We start from the raw sequence: 20,867 nt of genomic DNA, 5'->3' as shown, positions 1-20,867 counted from the left end.
CGTTTTCGCAGCTGTCAATCCGAAAGTGTTGAGGTGGAAGTCCTTGTGTCCCAAACCTCGCAGGTTAAGCGTTTTAGAGACGTCTTCTCTAATAAATGTCTTTGACTTCCGCCGTCTAGTACACCACGGATGTATCCGCATTTGTTACCACCGACGGCCCAAGTGCGAAAAGTCTGCAGAGCGACTTCTTTGTTCGTTTCTTTTTCAGCGGCCGCATGAACGTTAGTTGTGGTAACTTCTTTAACAGCTTCTTGCGGACGATCATTCTTTGCTTTCTTCCAGTCGGGGTTGCACAAGGAAGATACATGGCGTGTGCCGCAGTATATGCACTTTACTTTTCTTCTGCATTCTTTTGACTGGTGCCCCCACGACGTACAACGAAAGCAGCGCCCGGCTCGTGCCAATTTGTTGGTCTTTTCTTCCGGCGGGAGGGGAGCCGAACAGGACTGTGTCTCGTGTTTCGTCGACTCGCAGAAGAAACACCTCCTCGCCTGCTCCGGCTGCGTGTGAAGCACCGCGGCGCTTGGCGTATGGTTCTGTTTACTTTTCCCCCCGCTCCGTTCGGCTTTGCTCTCTTTCGTGGCACGGACGCTTTCGGCGCATCTTTCTCTGCTTTCTGTCTCGACGAGGAGAAATTCTAAAATGTCGGTTAGCCTATTGTCTACTCCTGACGCTGAAGATGCTTCTGAATCGTGTGGCGACTGACTCGCCGACTTTGTTGCGCTGTTGGCTCGGCGTAGTTCTTTGTGGAAATCCACAACCATTTCTTTGGGTAGCTCCGAGAGGATCACGTCGCTTAACATTGCCGAATAAGACGACGCATTTATGCCTAATCCCTTCAGTCCACGAATGTGGGCTTGCACGTGATCGTACAAGCGCCGTAGCCCGCGTGCGTCCTCCCGTGAAACAACGCTGGGAAGTGCTCTCAATTTTGCGATATGCTCTTGTTGAATTCGTTCTTTGTCGCCGAATCGTCTCTGCAATATTTCGATGGCATCTTCATAGCAAGCTTCCGTCGCCTGCAGCCCTCTTATCGCTGTCATGGCTGGTCCCGTGAGCAGTGACCTTAGGTACTGGAACTTCTCGGTCTTCGAGAGCCCTTCGTTCTCGTGAACTGCTTTACGGTAACATTCCCAGAAGGCTTGCCATGCGGAAAGCTCACCGTTGAACGGTTCCAGCCGCAGCTTTGGTAGCTTGACGCCATGATGGTGAGTCTGGGAGGGCGGCGGATGAGGTGTTGCTACGCTGCTGGAGGTGATGGCACCCGCCTGCACCGACGCTATCTTTGCTTTGAGGAGGCCGATGGCTTGGTTGGCCCTGTCGTCGTACTGGATGTTTTCTTCGTACTCCTCCTCGAAGGCGTCCTCTGGCAGGCAGGTTTCCATTTCTTCGTTGATCTTTCGAAGATCGGCGTTGTTAACCTGCAGCCGTTGCAGAATGGCACTGAGCTGTTCAACACTGGCGCTTTCAAGCGCCGATGTTGCCTCGTTGATGATGATGGTATTCTGTCGTCGTCGGGAGCGTCGCTTCACTTTCAGCTTTTCCATCGCCTTTTTCTTTGTCCCTACCCGCGACCTTTAGGACCTCTTTACTTTAATATACCTTCTTCCCGGGTTTCGGCACCATTGTGTTATCTATTTTAACTGACTTACTAGTTCGAAATAATTGAAGTCTACACGTGAGTAAGGATATAATGGAAAAAACTGTATTACACGCACTCGAACAAAACAACACACGTCTTCTTTTCTCAAGTTCAGTGTCCAGACTGCCCCACCCAACCAACTTCTTTTCATGGGGAGAAGGGAGCGCACTCTCTCCTGTCTGGGTTCGCGCTCCACGGTGCGCCTGGCTCTCGTCTGTCAACGGTGCCATGTTCGCAGTCGCAGGTTCTTGAAGAGACGGCCTTTCGTTTGGTGTTATTTGGTTTGCCCGTCTGGCTTTTGTGTTCTATCGTTTTATTACATAAGTGATAAGATTTATCTCTCTAAAGGCACACCACCAGTTACATAGAACAAAATAAAAGTTAATAAATCACATACCACTATCTTGCAATACGCCCAAAAAACATAATTCCTTCGCTGACGGAGCAATGGAAGGCACGCTTATACAATGCCTAACATCCTTGGCCATCTCTGCTGCTTCTACTATCTCTCGCGTTTTTTGGTCATCATGAGCGAACAGTACTGCACATTTTTCAAATTCCGGCGTACACCCACAGCTTCGGCAATGCGTCGCCACATGACCTTGCAGACCTCCCCGGACATTGTACATTGAGTCAAGTGTATCCGGAATCTTATCTATTTTTTCAAAAGGTTTACAGCCCCTGGTCATAACTCACGAGTTGCCGCAGAACAACGAAATCAAGTTTCTAGATTTGACGATTAGGTTTTCTGATGAGCTTCGTTGGTTGTACGAACCAAGAGGTTTGAAGCCGCTCCTACCCTACCAATCAGCGCACACAAAATTAGTCAAAAGGGCTATCGTTGAATCTTGTCTTGTAAGTGCGTTGAAAAAATCATGCCCGCGTCTGATCGAAGAAAGTTTCCGAATGCAAATTAAGAGGCTTGAAGCTGCAGGTTACCCACAAGAAGTAATTACAGCTGTGGCAGAAGTCTTGCATCGCAAGATAAAGAATGTAAGACGTGGTGCCAGGCCAGAGCGAAGACAGACCACCGCGGAAGCTGTGCAAAGTCAAAATAAAAGGTTTGCCGTAATTCCGTATATTCACCGTGTCTCCCATAATCTAAAGAAGGTGGGGCAGCACGCAGATGTCAAGGTTGTCATGTCGGCACCCAAGAAATTGTCAAGCCTTTGCAAGATGACTTGCCCAACGGCCAAAGAAAAGCGCACGTGTTCTACGAAGCATCGAGTACGCTTTGCAGAATGTAAAGAAGCAGTGGTTTACTCCTTTCCTTTAACATGTGGCAGCAGATATGTGGGACAAACCGGGCGCTGCTTAAACGACCGTCTCAGGGAGCACGCGTACAATGTCCGGGGAGGTCTGCAAGGTCATGTGGCGACGCATTGCCGAAGCTGTGGGTGTACGCCGGAATTTGAAAAATGTGCAGTACTGCTCGCTCATGATGACCAAAAAACGCGAGAGATAGTAGAAGCAGCAGAGATGGCCAAGGATGTTAGGCATTGTATAAGCGTGCCTTCCATTGCTCTGTCACCGAAGGAATTATGTTTTTTGGGCGTATTGCAAGATAGTGGTATGTGATTTATTAACTTTTATTTTGTTCTATGTAACTGGTGGTGTGCCTTTAGAGAGATAAATCTTATCACTTAGGAGTGAATGTGGTTACGTGGATGTGAAGCTGCGCAGGCGTGGTGTTACCCTATATATTCATGTGTTCTTCAATAAAATTAAGTTGGAAGTTAGCGCTTGTGTGTGTCGCATTCTCCCATCTTTCGTCCCTGAAGTTCGCGCTATTTAGATGTTCAAACGGAGTACCAACTAGCCCAAACATGCACCTCTGAAGTGGCCCTCATTTCTACGTCGCAGTAAAAATAACTTGGCCCCCTTTCGGGTGCCGTTAATTGCCAATGCGCTTGAGATATCCGAAATTCGTATATGCAAACGAGTTGTGACCTCATTGTTCTGTCAAAGCCAGGGAGAAAGAGCAAGCGCCACATAACAAATAACTTCATTGAGGTAAACTGATTACTAAAGGCACCTCTCCTAAGCTGTCGTCTCAAATAAGACGCTTATGCTCTCGCGCCTCAGCTGTTACGTGTTCATGATGGTGAAGCGCTGCAAAGAACGAAAACTTTAGAGCCGTGCTTCTCAGCCATGGATGTTTAGGGGACCCCTTGTAGACTGGTGGAAGTGATAAGAAACCCCTTGCAGTGAGAGAAAATGAGGGGAGGGGGGGGTCATAAATTAACACAACTTGCAGTGTAAAATAGGTGCCTTTTGTTTCTCCCTGGCAAAGAATGGTCGAACTGAAGTGCCACGCCAATTCGATGTCAGCAGCATGTCACTAAGCTGTGCGGTCTGCAGCCACATTCAACCTGTTTCTAGCTATGTTCGCTCTTCAAATATCTAAAGCCCAGAAAAAGCTTTCTCGCGTGCATATGTCGTTGAAAACTGCAACAAAAGGTTTACAGCCCTCTCGTAGAGAAGGGGGAAGCATAGGTCTGCTCCGCCGCAATTAAAAAGTATTGTGCAGTGAAGCATACCAAAAATCAGAAGGGGCCGTTGTCACGGGACATAGTGTGCCTCCAAAAAACGTTTTTTTTTTCGAGGTTGGGTTTCGCGGACCCCCAAATTGGCTTCGCGGACCCCCATTTGAGAACCATTGCTTTAGAAGAACACAGGACAAGGCGCTACTAGCAAACCGAAAGTTTATTTGGACTCCCCCCCTACCCCCATGTACACAGAATAAATGTACGGCATCGTTAAACACTAGAATTAAACAAGTGATGACAAATGAAACGAAGAAGAGATAAAAAAGCCGCGCATGCACTCACAGCGAGAGAACATAAACACTTCTTTTCACATTCTCTCTAAACAAGGAACCTCAGGGATCAGCTAACTCGCGAAGTTATTGAAGCTGATTTCATACATAAGCAAGGAGATAAGTGCGTTAGTGCTCCCTCTATTGCGCTTCTAAATCAAGAAATTGATTATCTGGCAGGGTTTTAGGGCACACGTGGTGATATGCGCGCTGTATTGGAGATGATGAGGCAACGATGGCAGCACCTGTACATCCTTTCTTTCTTTTCTTGTCTAGCGCCCTCTCCCTTGCCATGTATATATGCACTTCTTATCGAAATAAAGACTAGTTGGAAGTCAGCGCTCTTTACCTTTGTTGTCTCGTCCCTTCCTAATTGTTCTTGCGCTGTCAACCATTTTAAAAAGGAACCTCATATTCAGAGAGCAAGACAGACGGTTGGCTAACACAACCACTCCCACTTTTCTTGATACGGAAAGTTTGAATTATCTCTCTGGCAAATCGATCGGTATGCGTGTCAACGATAGTGGTTTTGTAAAAATCAGGCAAGCATGTGCACACTTTGCAGTGCATTGAAAGACGCGAATTTGGTTCCCCTTTTAATGAGCTTTGGTGTTCGCGAAGGTGGAAATTTAGGCTTCAGCCCGCCTAACCGGCGTAATGCTTTCCGTATGTAAAAGGAACATCGTATATGAGATCTTTTTTGCAAGCAACAAATTTGGTGGCATGTCTGATACGTCGTTTCCAAATAAACTATGAGGTTGCTAGTAGCACCTTGTCCTGTGTTATAAAGTATTCGTTCTTTATAGCGCTTCACCATCGTAAACGTATACCCTCACGCCTAACTGGCAGTCATTCTAAATATTGTGTTACATGTCCCTCTATGTAATATTACCAAACAGAGAGCCTTTACTGTGTGTTGAAATAAAATAATAAATAATTGAATAAATAAATAAACAAGAAGTTTATTCCGCTCACGCGATTGTCTAGTATTATGACTAGCGAACAGATTTTAGGCAAATGCCTATTTTGTTCCTTACGTTCCTATCGCCTCATTTTCATGCATCAATATGAATTTGAGGTTAAGAAGGGCTTTTGTAGTGTTTTTGTAGTGCCTATAAATGCCTATTTTCAAAATCGGTGCCTACATGAACGCTATTTACCCTCAAACTGCGCTTTCGAGTACTGTTTAAGACAGTTATTCATGTTACCAGGCAACATTGACTGTTCGGAACTCTATGGGGTTCAACGTAGTCCTCTAGTTCAACCAACTTCTGGAAAACAAGCGCTAGTAGCAGTGCAATGGGACGCGCCGGCCACCGTACGCCGCCGCTCTGACATGGCGCGGGCGGCTGGCGAATGCGAAACTGTAGAGAGCCTTCGGGGCAGAGGAGAGTGAAGAACAAAAGAAAGAAAAACACGATGTGCACGCCGCTTTTGTTTTGTTTGTAATTTACGTCTTAAGGTGTTCATCGACATGGGATAAATTGACCTTACGCGATTAGACCCGGCCAATGCGAGGCATCCCTCCCTTCCTGTCTTTTAGGGGTCTGGCTCTTGTGCTGCCCTTCTTAGCCATGCCGCAAAGAAAGAGACCGAGACGTGTGTTGATTCGACAGTGGACCACTTGACTCACCATGCTACAGAATAAAAGGCGAGAACATGTTGTGCGAACAGTGCGAGACAAAGGAAAATTGCACGGCTATGTTCAACTGTTGGCGCCTTTATGCCATGATAAACAATACATTTTTTTGCTTTCCTGTCGTAGATACAGATCGCGCACGTATTTGTTTTGAGATTAGTTGCATTTATGTAAAAATTTATGGTGCCTACATTAACGACGGTGGAGGCCTAAAACGTAGGTTGCCTGCCTATTTGAGGCGCCTAAAACGTTGTTTTGCCTGCCTGCTTTTGGCGCCTAAAACGAGCGCTTTTAATGCCTAAAAATCCGGCCTCTAATTATGACTGTATGTGTGACATGAAATAGACCACTTTGCGTGCTAAAATGTATGGCCTGGTATATATACGGATGATTGGCCCGGTATATATAGGATATATACGGATGCTTGGTGCTATATCACCAAGTCCGTAGCACATGTGCTCGCAGGACCGGTGGATCCTTTCCTTGAGGAGTGTCCCTTCCAGCTCCACGAAATGTGCTTTACGCAGACCTTGGACGTGGTGAGGGCCTCGCTGCTATTCTACGGGCGACCCAACAGGAACCTGTCTCGCTTCTACGAAGAACTGTGCGGGTGAGCAGAGCACGTTTCAGCAACAATGAAAAAAGCGAGCGTGACAAAAGGTTAGGCATATCCAACATAACTTTGGAATTTGTACGAGACGATTGCTTTTGGGAAGATATAAAACGAAAGTCGACGCACACGATTGTATTCACTGTAAACCTATGCAGCACGGACGTCTCGAGCGCATGGCCCGCAAAGCGAATGTAGGTATTCGTCAGCGGCTGGCTTCTCACGACAGTTTCATTGGCACAAAGAATGTCTACGCCGGGGCAACGTGTCCGCTATTGAGACACAACCGGGAAAAGAGGAGAGCGACCCAGAGTTTCATTAATACGCATCAAACTCTCATCAACGGAAGGTCAGTAACTGCAGTTCTTGATACAGGAGCAACAATTACTTGTATCAGCGAGGATGTGTACAAACAGCTCAAACTTCAGTTGATGAGAGACTCCAGCATCGCTGTCCAGCAAGTTACTTCAAATTCAGTTGCGAATTGGGAATGTCACAAAGAAAGTTTGTGTACACGTGCTGTGAAGCGTGATTAATTCTCGGTCATGACAGCGCTTCGTTCTTCATTCTTTCTGTAAACCTGGAAAGGAAGTAAATGACACAAGGACGTGAAAGTTTGAACCTGCCGGATCATAATCAAGAGAAAGCTATTAAAGCTGCGCTGGTGAAAGCTCTGACTTCGGAAATATTTTCAGAGCATGAATCTGCAGTCCTCGACTTTCTTTTAAACAAATATGATGAGATAGGGTCGAACAGGGGCGTAGCCAGAAATTTTTTTAGGGGGGGGGGGTTCAACCATACTTTATGTATGTTCGTGCGTGCGTTTTTATGTGTGCGTGTATATATACGCAAGCAAAACTGAAAAATTTCGGGGAGGGGTTTCAACCCCCCCCCCAACCCCTCCCCTCCCACTGGCTACGCCCCTGGTCTCTAATTGCACACAGATATTGGATGCATCACTAATGAGCAACATAGGATCGCACTTAAAGGGACACTAAAGAGCAAAACGATTTTTCTCGCATTAGTAAAGTAGTCTTCCACGATACCAAAAACACCACGCTTGCTGCGAGAAGACGCTTAATAAGCGAGAAAACGCGCAAAAAAAAATACAGGTAGCGACGCCACCTTGGAGTTCCCGCACCATTTGCCGTGACGTCACATATTTTTGACGGCGCCTGCTTTGGCCTACGTAATTCCTAATCGGTTAAATCGAAGTACATTGTCCTCCGAGGGGGCCAGAGACTTGACATAACGAGTTTGTGGAAATTTCGTCGAGCCAGAGGCGCTAAATTACGTTAAATGCTCTTTGAAATCTTTTACGTCATGAATTACAAAGTTCGGCGCGAAATTTAAAAATGAAACTTTGAACTTGGTTTTCTCCTCTAATAATAAACCTATGGTGGTGAAATAAACTACACAAGAGTTCTCCGAGCACACTTTATCAATCTAAACCAATTCATTGTTTCTCTTTAGTGTCCCTTTAACAATGCTGTTCCAATTCTTCCTGCACCATACAGATGGTCACACGCAGACGAAGCGGAGATTAACAGACGAGTTGACGTCCACATTAAGCAAGGCGTTGTGAGGGCTTCGTTGTCCCCTTACGCCACACCGGTCATCTTAGCAGAAAAGAAAGGCGAAAGACGTACTCGATCATGTAGTGACTATATACCAGAAGCTCAGCGCTATAACGGTACCCGACTATAAACCTATTTATATATTGCCACGCGTGTTTATTGCTTTATTTCGATGTGTTCAGGTTTCAGCTGCAGAGACTGTAAACAACGGTCGGCGCAAACCGCGCCACAGTGTTTTAGAAGCATCGCGACTTTTTGGGATCATTCTCTTAAGATTACGCGCAGGACCCGAAAGTCAAGCTTATTCCAGAGCTCACGCGAGCACCAACGATAAGGCTGTAATGTTGCATGCCGCAGGTATAAATGCCGACGCACCTCACCGCACATCAGATTACTCGACGGCCGACGACTGTTCACGCCGCTATCAGTATGCAGTGTGAATCGCTTGCACGTTGTCTTTTCATTTCCCAGGCACACGTTCGCCCAAATACCCGTGTACTTAGATTTAGGTGCACCAGATGGTCAAAATTTCCGAAGCCCTCCACTACAGCGACTCTCAAAATCCAATATGGTTTTGGGACGTCAAACCTCAACAATTATTATTATTAGTTCGCCCAAATAAAAAGTTTAGTCTTGAAGTTTAGTCTGCCTTCATCAGCGTCACGTGGCAATATTGGTATTGTGGCACGTACAGATGACCTTCTTGACCATTTGGGAAAGGCGGAGTTCTTCACTACGTTGGATGTAGCGTACAATACAACCTATACAGCCGATCACGGCCAAATGCTTCTTACATCGTGTTAGGCATACGTACGAGCGGTTAAAGTTGCACTAATGCAACGGAACAAACCGCCTTTTGAGGACCTGCATGACGTACGCGCACATGCAAACCTAACGTGGCTAGCAGACGACGCATGGAGCAATCCACACTGGCGCGGTTCAGTCAGAAGCCGCCAGGTGGCGACTCCGCTCGATCTCGCGGCCAATATTTAACCAGGCACAAGAGACGCGCAAGAGAACCTCTTGGTTCTGCTAAGAGCTGCCGGCTTTACAAAGAAAGGAGGAGGTTAACAGAGAAGGGAAAACATAAATCACAAGTCCGAAAGCGCATCGAGGTAGACAAGGCAGCACTGAGAAAGCACAGCACTGAGAAAAAATGCCGAACTCCTCCCCGTGAAACGCGTCTTGACTCTCATGCCCCAAAAGTTCGCAACAGAAAAGCGTGCCCAGCCTCTCGTTACATGCAGATGGTACTGTGGAAGAAACCATGAACCTGTGCGCTGTCGCTGCAAAGCTTCTCCCATCCACAAACTTCAATGAAAATAAAACAGATGACACATGCTGTAACTTCCAACTATTATTGAGATAACTTGCCGCCGGCGTCACGCGCTACGCGACGTCAAAAGGCAGAAAAAAGAGTGTTCCACAGTCGTTGCCATGGCTGCGATCGGCGCTGACTAACACTCCTACGTTTAAATACACATATAAGCCCTATAAAGTGGACGGGGGGATGACCGCCGCCGTAGCTCAGTGGTAGAGCATCGGACGCGTTATTCGAAGGTCGCAGGTTCGGTCCCTGCCGGCGGCAAGTTATCTTTACTTTCTTCACATTTATATCCCAATTATTACAAATAACATCCCCTATGCTTTCCTTGGCATTATTATCTGTTAGTTCTCATTAATATTGTGTCTAAAAAAGAAAAACGAGCCCTTAAAAGTCATCTTCTTTCCGACTTCCAACTATGCAGTCTCAGAATCGGGTGCGCAAAGCTTTGCGTTAACGTTCGTCGCCTCTGCGCATGCGTTATACGCTATGTACGCAACAAACGCTATCTTTGCGTATACTTTTATAAAACTGGCTACTGCGCATGTGTCGCACGCCATCCTCTTGCGTACTCATGTTAAGTGGCAGAAATAGCATACGCGGCCAGCAAACGGTATCTTTGCGTACCCTATTCTAAAGCTGCCTATTACGCGGCACACGTAGCTTAAGCTAATGTGTATCTTGAAACTACCTCATCAAGCGGCCAAGAAACAACATAGTCATTTTACTGAGAATCGGTTAACAAATATAAATCCAGTTTCCGCTCATGTTCGTTCAAACATGAACAGAAACCATGACCTGCATTTACATTTAGACAGCGTTATCATGTATGCCGAATAAATTCCGCAGTCAGCTGCTGCTGAAACATGTCGCACATGCAACCCGTGATGCAATGGAACATGCTTTTTCATTTGTCATAGTTCTCAAATGCTGAGCGCAAATGCAATGAAAATTAACTTACCTTCAAAAGTGACAGAATCCCCTGGTTTACAGAATCCTCAAATCCAAAGAAAACTAATCGCACATCAACGTAACGACGCCGGCCCCTCGAGCATAGAAGAAAGGAAGTTCCGAGTGCGTCCCGCGTGCAAGCTAATGATCCCTAAAATTGACGTTTTCTAGACAATGTGTGCTATACCTCGGTAGGATGCCGGCGTATATAACAACATGAAACCCGCCATGGTGGTCTAGTGGTTATGGTGCTCGACTGCTGACCCGGAGGTCGCGGGACCGAATCCCGGCCGCGGCGGCCGCATTTTCATTGAACGCGGAAATGCTTGAGGCCCGTGCCGTGTACTTAGGTTTAGGTGCACGTTAAAGAACCCCGGGTGGTCGAAATTTCCGGAGCCCTCCATTACGGCGTCCCTCATAATAATATCGTGGTCTTGGGACGTTAAACCCCAACTATTGGGAATTATTATTAAATGCGAAGCATTTCTTAGCGAACCTCAGGCCCTTTGGGCGTTTCTATCTACGTATCTATCTATCTAGCCACCTACGTCTGGACGCTCTCCCGGTCGTCTCCATAGGTTGTAATATACCAATATTTGCATAGCATAGGATCAGTGTATGACGAACAGGACTCACTGGTGATGACATGAATAACGCAAAATACCTGTCGCGTACGTCATGAAACCCTTTCCCTCAGTCACGTGTGACACATACCTGCGTACCAGAGTTCATGTTATGTGGGTATGTGCCTCAGGTGATAACAGAGTCTCAGCCAACGCAGTAACCGCGAACATACACACTGACGCGGAAGGAAAGTGATAATAATAGTAATTGTTGGGGCTTTACGTCTCAAAAACACCATCACTTCACAAACCGCCGCAGCCGGGATCGAACCCCCGACCTTCGGCTCTGCAGCCAAGCACCTTAACCACTACACCAAAGCGGCCTATGCAATGAAAGTTAGGGAGCTGAAGACAGAGCACTCCTGGAAGACGCTGGGCTACCATGCACTCGTCCACGCGGGCCACAACGTCGACCACGTGGATCACGCAGAAACCGGGGTCAAAGCTTCCTGCAATAACTCTGCCGAGAGGACTATGTCCCTCATGATTACCGGTGACTTCAGCATTGATTTATCAAAACCCAACAACGCCTGGTTCTTAGACGGCTTGAAAGATGGCTTGGATGTGGACAGGGCATCACAAGACCTCGGTGCGAAGTCCAGGACAGAAGGCATCATAGATCATTTCTTCGTAAAAGCCATCCGCGGTTTCCACCAGCTCTACTATACCTCGCACTTCACTACACTTAGACCGTTCATAGCCGCGATCACGAACGGATCCGATAACAAGTCCTGTCCAGCTGCTGGTGCTCACTGATCACGGTGATGATGACCTTATTCAAGAACTGCCAAGAACCCCTTCCACATATGCACACGGGTTCGTGAAACGTGCGTGCGTTCTCCGTCATAATGAATAAGTATAAGCATAACTGTAACGCAACTCGAAGAATTGCAACTGTGACTGTAACGTGTGTGCAGTGCGGCTGCGCGTGCCACTCGGCCGTGTATATATAAGGGAAACTTTCGTGAATAAAGCTTAGTTGCGAGTAGCGGCTGCCCTGTGCATCTGTGTTCCTTCATTGTCCCATTCCAATTCGCGCTATCCAGTATTGAAGAATATAAGCACTACATATCAGCTTACTGCGTTTGGTATTGGTAACACCTATGTTGCTGTTGGCATCGTTAAGGAACTTTAGTCAACTCCTTATATAATACATGCGCGACTCTTCAAAATATGTGTGTGCATATACCATTTGCACATTTCCCTAGCGCCATTCCGTAACGTTTCGCTCAATGTGAAAAACTGCGACACAGCATCCTTCCTGCGCATGCTTCGCATAACGTCGATTCTCACGGTACGTGGGATCTGCCGAATTTTTTTTTATAGCCACACGAAGCTGCTGCGCGCGTCGTAACTTCGCGTTTCCCCTTCGCGGGGCTCTTGACACCACACACATGACGCGTCTTGGTAACAGGTGCGGGAGGAAGAGGGGAGGTGGGTTAAAATATGATAGCACTGGAGAAAGCTATGTGCGCCGTTGAGAATTTACTTCGACGCGACGAAGCATTGAGACATTGGCGGCGCCAGTGTACTTTCTCTGAAGTGTGTAGAACTGCTGCGCATGCTCACACGCAGGACAGAGCCAGCTCCGTGCCGACCAGAGGACAGCCAGGACAAGTGCACGCCTGAGCAGACCGGCACAATGCACCGCTTCCATCTGGCCACGGCGGCAATGCAGCAAACCCTGTGCGCCGCACCACCCGCCCTGCTGGCCAGTAAGTCGCTAGCAAAATTCCGTCCCTCATGCATCACGAACTAAGCAATTATTAGAACGCTTTACATTGGGTGGTGACCAACAAGCTATAATTAACAAGCTATCAATTTATTGCGTCATAGTCTCAGCGGCCAGTGGCAAGCCGTATACTGTAAGGTCCCCACCTAGCATGAGTTGGGGATTTTGATGGTACCTTACCATTAATTATAAATTATATAACGAAGAGTGGTGATATTACGGTGACATTTTTTGCGTATATGAAAACTTCACTGCAGAGGTTGAGGCAAACTTACTTATGTATTTATTTCACAATACTGCAGGCCACAACAGGCCCAAGCAGGAGGGGAAAATCAAACAAAGTAAACAAAATAAAATGTGGATTACAAATTGATAACGCCACTAGCAATCGAACAGGCTTTCACGACTAAACCTATACTACGTGCTAGGTAAGAAGCAAATAAAAATGATAACTAAAACAACAATTTTTCCAGTGCCGCATGAAAATTAGCACGTATCCTCGTAATTCCTGGCGAAGTTATTCATGAGACTTACTCACTGGTGAAGAAAAGTGGTGCGTGCTGAACTGGCATCCTCTTTTCTTTACCAGACAAATTGAATGGATTGTTTATAGCAAGCAAACCGCAACTTAAGTCGCACGACAGTTGTTCCAACCTTGATGCCGTTATGAGTCACGCGCTCAACGTCGACGCAGACCTGACGGCAACGAACTCGTGCTGGGACGAGAAGGTGTTCCGCGAATGCGTCCTGGGTGACGTCGCCAAGCCTCTGGCTCGGCATCTGATGGGGATCGCCAGGACAGGCGAGCAGTGCAGGTGAGACAACGTGACTCATGCTAGATCGCGTACGCAATACTCGTGTTAGAAATGTTACCAGTGCTTTCATACCTTGCACATGTGACATAGAGCAGTCGTACCATGTCAGTGCAGTAAACAAAATGCGAACATTGCTTCATCATGTGGCTTAAGAGCGTCATGTGTGACAGTGCGGATGGCGAGAGCCTTAGGTGCCTCATAAAAAGCGAAAAGTATAACCGTCAACGTCGATACGAAGCGGTCCGAAAGCGGTCACAGAAACATTGTGGCGTCATCGTGATGTCACTAGGCGTCACATAAAATGACGTATATATATGGCGGCATAGCAAACCTAGGTGGGTCGATCCCGGAGGCAGTGCAACCCCATGTGAGCTGCAGAAGGCTTCAGGCGGTGTGTCGCAAGGATCAATACTGAGAAGATGGCTTTTCACTGAAGGCATTCTGTAATCAAGCATCTAATTATTTAAAGTAAATGGTTCGCCTTGTACAGTCGGACTGCCCCCGCCATCATTCAGGCTATCGTACCGTAAATAATAATTGCTGCGGTTTTACTTGCCAAAACGACGATATGATTATGAGGAACGCCGCGGTGGTCGACTCCGGAATAATTTCCATCTCCTGCAGTTCTTCAACGTGCACCTAAATGTAAGTACTACGCGTGCCTTCCTGCCTTCGAAATGCGGTCGCTGTGGTCAGGAGTAGAACTGCGCCTTCGAATTTTTAGCGTAGTTATTTTGGAGTTGTAACTTCAGATACGACTGCGTTAAAGACGCCTCATAGACGCTGGCGCTTTTCGGGTATTTCGCGCATGTGAGTCGACACGCGTTCGGGTTTTGTGGCGCAGCGGGCGAAAGCACGGCACCCGCGATGGTCTCAGTTCAGATTATTTGTTTCGTGAACATTGAGATGCTGCGTTTATTTAACCTTAATCGCTGGTCACACTGCGCAGGCTCCTTCGTTCCAGCTGGTCTGCATGCCTGGAACAAAGCTACTCCCGCCTGCGCCGCTGCGAAGAGACGCCCGACGTGCAAGGTGCACGTCGCCTACTGTTTGACTTCCTTGACAGACTGCAGCCATGCGATTGAGACGCCCTGAAGCCGGACAATAAAAGTCCGCTGGACTGACTCGCTAAACTTCTGCTGATTCGTGGATCTGTTCGCAGCCTTGTTAGGGTGAACGTGTTTGAGGTATTAAGCTGTCGATCTAAGCAGGAATGGAAATGGGCTGTATGGCACAGCAAATAATGATAGCCTCTTAAACAGATCCCTGTTTCAGGGTCCTAGAATGGGAACAGTTAGGGATACGAGTTAATGGAGAGTACCTTCGTAACCTGCGATTCGCTGATGACATTGCCTTGATGTGTAAATCAGTGGAGAATTGCAAATCATGATTACTGAATTTTACAAGGAAAGCAGAACAATAGGCCTCAAAATTAATATGCAGATAACTAAAGTAATGTTCGACATCTATCGGAAGAGAACAGCGCTTTGCGATGGGTAACGAGGAAACGGTGGTGAAGGAATACGTCAGCAAGCTTAGGACAGGCATGCTGACGGCGGAGTTTTACCATGAGACTGAAGTAACTATAAGAATAAGAATTAAGTGGAGCCCATACCCTCTAGAGAGCGTTGGTGGAGCGCATTTGGCAGCCATTCTCAAATCATGAATACCAAGCTACTGCGCGTCCTGCAAATCAAATCATGATAGTTTACCACTATCCCTCTACAGAAAGGTATATCTTCATCTTAACGGTACTTACCTGCGGAGCAGAAACCTGAAGATTTACAAAGAGGGTTCAACTTAAATTGAGGACGACGCAGCGAGCCATGGAAAGGAATATGATAGGTGCAACCTTAATAAAGAGGCCCTCCAAAACTATTCAACTCCCCATTTTTTACTCGCGGGTTGCGTAGACTGAAGTAAGGACAGATTAGTGCAGCAAGAACGGCCACGATATGGGCAGGCAGACCGAAGTTACTCTGTCTGGAAAATTCAAAATACAAGAAAAAAAAATACCTACCCTCAACTCTGTTTTCGCGGGTCACATTACAATATTTAACTCGCCAGTAGCGGTGAAAAGCGCCGCCAATGAAATGAGTTGAAAGCTCCTACGTAGGTGAAGCTTGCACTCTATTGTTGCTTTTCTGTCCAATGTATTGTTGACGCCGTTTCCATAGTAACAAACAACGTGGTGCCGGACCACGCCGCTTTTTAACACGAAAGTGTTTTATGCCGGGGTCCACCAAGACTTTCATGACTTATTTCCGTCATGAAAATACTTCACCAAAATGCACACTATCAGATGGTAAAGGAAGAAGTTTCGTAGACGGGAATCGAAGACATGACCGCTCGGTCTGCAAAGATTGGTGACGGATGCTCGAAGCTACCGTCAACAGATGAAGGGGGCCACACGAACGCGCCTTTTATCTCTCACACTTTCCTCCCTTAGTGTTCTTGGTTCGCGGGGTGGTGTCGCTGTCTGGGAGCGGTAGAGCGAAAAAATGCATGGCCTCTGCGATTAGCATCGGCAACGCGCCGTTGCACTGCTGCTTCGGCCCACGCTATACGGCCGGCCCATTCGGCGCGTTTCCAAAGGAAGTGCAATCGTGTCAACGCATTTACACACCGCGAGGCGGCAGCCCTACTCATAGCATCCATACCTACCCTCAACTCTGTTTTCGCGGGTCACATGACATTATTTAACTCGCCAGTAGCGGTGAAACGCGCCGCCAATGAAATGAGTTGAAAGCTCATACGGTGCTGCTACTGGTGCTGCTAGAGGACGGACGTGTTTTTCGTGGGCTCCGGAATGACAGCGTCAGATAAGTGTTTTTTTTTTTTGCATGATTCGAGCTTGTTTTTTTAGTTAAGCAACTAGATTGCAGCTTAATAGAGCTTACAACTTTGTACTGTTGGTACAAACTGGTGTGACAGTCGCTTCGGGTGTTTTTTTTAATATTTGTTTGTTCGGCCACCACGTGGCTGAAAGTTGCCCAGGTGCTTTGAAGTGTAACATACTTGCGGAGTTTTGTGATACCATTTGGCTTTAAGTGCATCCAATCCGCCGTGTGAACGATCTATAGCCATGGTCAAAAAGACCGTAAAGTGTTCAGGATGCGGAATGGGGCGGAAAGTAGAGGTTTGTGAGGATGAGACGACAGAGAGAGCTGACGCCAAGTGTAAGCAATGCGAGTTAGAGGCGAAAATGGAAATAATGATGGCCGCCCAGAATGAGCTCATGGTGAGAATCTCCGAGCTGGAGAAAGCGGTAGCGACAGAGCGGAAAAAAACGATGGCTATGGCGGAAAGGCTTAAGTCAGCCGAGGAGAGATTAGCAAAGGTAGCCATGGTGAACAAGAAAGCAAGCGACAGCGGGAACAATGGGGCATCGACCCCCACAGTGGTAGGCGCGAAGGGGGAAACAGGTTTGGAAAAGACAGGTGCAAGGGTCACAGGACCCACCTTCCGCGAAGTAGTCTTGGGAACGGGAGGGGACAAAACAACAGCAGTAGCACGCGCTAGTAACCGGGGCAGTGGCCAGGCGCGGGACAGTCCAGCAGAAAAGTCGGATCACGTGATAATCGCCGGGGACTCGAATTTAGCTACATGCGCAGAAGCAGTCAAGGAAAGGGTGAGAGGCGACAAACGAGTTTTAATAGGGAAGTTCCCGGGACATAGGCTGGGATCAGTGATGAGACAAGCTAGCGCAAAACTCGCAACTAAGTCTAATGGACGTAACCTCGTGATAATCGCGGGAGGTCTAAACGACGTCTTGAGTAAAGAATCAGCCGAACTAGCGACCACATTGGCGAAATGGGTCGATGACATGCGCGTCATTTCCCCTCAGGTGCAGATAGTGGTATGCACAATACCGCTAGTGACGGCAACCTGCAAAGGTTGCCGTCACTAGTCACTTTGCAGGTGACGGCAACCTGCAAAGAGCGGTTGTCGACGCAAACAAAGAGATATGGCAGATGAGTAGAGAGAAAGGCATCGAGGTAGTGGAAATAAACAGAGAGGTGCACAGGTGGGGTGGTTTTCGAAGAGACGGAATACACTTCGATAGGAGGCTTGGCCATGAGGCGGGTTGGCGTCTTGCAGGACGCGCAGTAGCTTTTTTGGGGGGCACGCGGGCCCTTCGGTGCCCAGGGTAGCTTGTAATGAGGAAAACAACCAGGGGGACTCTTTGACAGGAAGTATAGCGAAAAAACAGAGAAAAGGTAAAAGAATGGAGAAGGCGCGTGTTGCAATTAGTTACATTAACATGCAGGATGGCAGAAAAAAGGTAAAATGGTTAGATATTGAAGGACAGTTAAACAAGGAACAGATAGGAGTTTATGCGGTTACAGAAACACACCTTAGAGACTTGGAAGAGCCACCACATATTGAAAATTATGTTTGGGAAGGATGTAACAGGATCACATCAGAAAGGAGGGGTGGGGGGTTGGAATGCTGATTCATAGCAGAACAAAATGGGAGAGAGTGAAACAAACGTGTTCAGAGCACATATGGGTTTCGGGCACAGTAGGTGGAAAGAAAACGTGGCTAGGTGTAGCTTACTTGTGGACAGGGAATAACTGCAGAGAAAAGAATCGGGAGATAGTGAAATGCATAAGCACCGATATTAAAGAATTTGGTCATGATGCCGAAATAATCCTTCTAGGGGACATGAACGCTCACATTCATGACCTTGACGGATATTCAGACACCAATGGCAAGTTATTGCTAGATCTCTGCGAGCAACATAGTCTTGAGATAGTTAACGTGGGGCCTAAGTGTGGGAAGTCACGTGGGAAGTCGGAAACAGGCAATCGAACATTGATTACTGTCTCATGACAGAAGGAATATATGACAAACTTAGAGAGATGAGAATAGACGAAGAAGGCATTAACAGCTTGGGTAGTAATCATAAACGCATAATATTACAAATGGGATATAAAACTGAAAATAAGAACATAGAATCAAAGTTTGGCAGCTCGTATCTAAATGACAAACAAATAACAAATATAGCCGCAAGAGTCGAGGAAAAAGTAGACGAACTACCAGGCAAAGACTGGAAGTATAGTGAGCTGCTACATGTAATCACGAAAGAAATTGAAATAGACAAGAAAACTATTTGTTGGAAAGGAAAGAAAAAGCCAAAAAGTTGGTGGAATAAAGAAATCCGGGAAGCGATCGAGATGCGACGTCAGGCATCACGGGAGCACAGACAGGCAAAAAAGGAGAAGCGGCCACGGGACGAAGTCAACCAAATATGGGAAATATATTTAGAGCAAAAATCCATTGTGCAGAAATTAGTCGAGGCAAAAATTAAAGGTGAAAGTGAACGCTGGATGACAGAGATTCGCGAAAAGAAGAAGGCCGCGCCTAGGATATTTTGGAGCCACCTAAAAGCGCTGGGTAGGAAGTCTGTCACAATGCAACAACATATGATAGATGAAGGAGGAAATAAATTGGAAGGATATGAAGCGCTAGGTTACATCCGAAAGATAACAGCCGATTCGTTTAAAAAGGTCCCCCAGGGGATTCCCCCGGTGAGTAAAAGTACGCAAAGGAGTGCAACCGACGAAGATGTAGTACTAGAGAATTTCAATTGGATGAAGGCCGAAGGAAAAATTCCTAAGCGCACTACTCCGGGCTTAGGTGGGGTTTCCGTCAGCCTCATTAACGAACTCGGATATAACACTAAAGAAGCACTGCTGAAAGCCGTAGAAAAGTGCTTACAGGAGAGGGAAATACCAGACAGTTGGCGACAAAGTAGAATGAACTTAATCTATAAAGGCAAGGGAGAAAAGGATAACATTCGCTCGTATAGACCGCTAACAATTACATCGGTGCTATACAGGTTGGCGATGCAGGCAGTAAAATTAAAAATAGAAGCGTGGGTAGAACAAAATGACATTTTGGGAGAACTTCAGAATGGATTTCGAATCGACAGGCGGTTAGACGATAATCTGTTTGTTCTTACCCAGTGTATAGAAATATCTAAAATAGAAAACAGGCCCTTATACGTAGCTTATCTAGATATCACCGGGGCGTATGACAACGTTAATCAGGAAATTTTGTCGGATATATTGAAGGAAGTGGGCATAGGTGACAACTGTGTACAGCTTTTGAGGGAAATATACCGAGAAAATACAGTTTGTATAGAATGGGAAGGAATAAGTAGCAAGGACAGCGTTGACATTAGCAAGGGGCTGAGACAGGGATGTCCTTTGTCCCCGCTGTTATTCATGCTGTACATGGCGAGGATGGAAAAAGCGCTAGAAAGTAGCAACATTGGATTTAATTTGTCACACAAACAGGTCGGCACGATGGTTGAGCAGAAGCTTCCAGGTCTATGTTATGCTGATGATATTGTCTTATTTGCGGACAGTCAAGATGATATACAGCGACTGGCAGATATATGCGGAAGGGAATGTGAGGCTCTAGGACTAGGATTTAGTGCAACAAAATGTGGATTGATGGTATTCAATGATCGCGAAGACCATGCGGTCTTCATACAGGGCCAAAAAATACCGAGGGTAAGCGAGTACAAGTACCTCGGAGTATGGGTAAATGAGGGGGATAGATATATGGAGGTACAAGAGAAAGCATCGGCAGCAACGGGAAAGAGGAATGCTGCAATTATGAAGCACAGAGCTTTATGGGGATACAATAGGTACGAGGTGCTTCGAGGGCTGTGGAAGGGTGTGATGGTTCCGGGGCTTACATTTGGGAACTCAGTGGTGTGCATGAAGTCAGAGGTGCAATCAGGAATGGATGTAAATCAAAGGACGGTGGGCCGCCTCGCGTTGGGCGCTCACGGGAAGACGACAAATGAGGCTGTAAAGGGTGATATGGGATGGACAGGCTTTGAAGTGAGGGAAGCGCAGAGCAAAATGAGATTCGAAGAGAGGCTGAGGAAAATGAAGAAGAGTAGATGGGCAGAGAAGGTTTTCAGGTATTTGTATAGAAAAAGCGTTGACACGCAGTGGAGAAAAAGAACTAGGAGGCTCAGCAGTAAATATACGGCTGACAGTGCGGGCGATATGGCAACAAGGAGCATTAAGCGGAAGGTCAGAGAGGCGGAGAGGACTTATTGGATGACAGCGATGGAAAAGAAGCCGGCTCTGAGTAACTACCGAAAAGGTAAA

The 20,867-nt window shown here is 46.8% G+C and overlaps 1 protein-coding gene across 1 annotated transcript in view; it reads left to right on the top strand.

The window, feature by feature from the left end:
- Window positions 1–12,943, top strand: part of LOC119386503 (uncharacterized) — a 35,898-nt gene extending 22,955 nt beyond the window's left edge. Inside the window, exons 6-7 of the mRNA XM_037653769.2 lie at window positions 6,565–6,709; window positions 12,760–12,943. Of these exons, the coding sequence (XP_037509697.2) occupies window positions 6,565–6,709; window positions 12,760–12,943 (329 nt within the window). The remainder of the gene's footprint in view (window positions 1–6,564; window positions 6,710–12,759) is intronic.
- Window positions 12,944–20,867: the final 7,924 nt, after the last annotated feature.

Source organism: Rhipicephalus sanguineus, chromosome 3, assembly GCF_013339695.2.
Source record: "Rhipicephalus sanguineus isolate Rsan-2018 chromosome 3, BIME_Rsan_1.4, whole genome shotgun sequence".
Lineage (NCBI taxonomy): Eukaryota > Metazoa > Arthropoda > Arachnida > Ixodida > Ixodidae > Rhipicephalus > Rhipicephalus sanguineus.
Note: the sequence above shows the minus strand (reverse complement) of the source record. Positions and strands in the feature narration are given on the sequence as shown.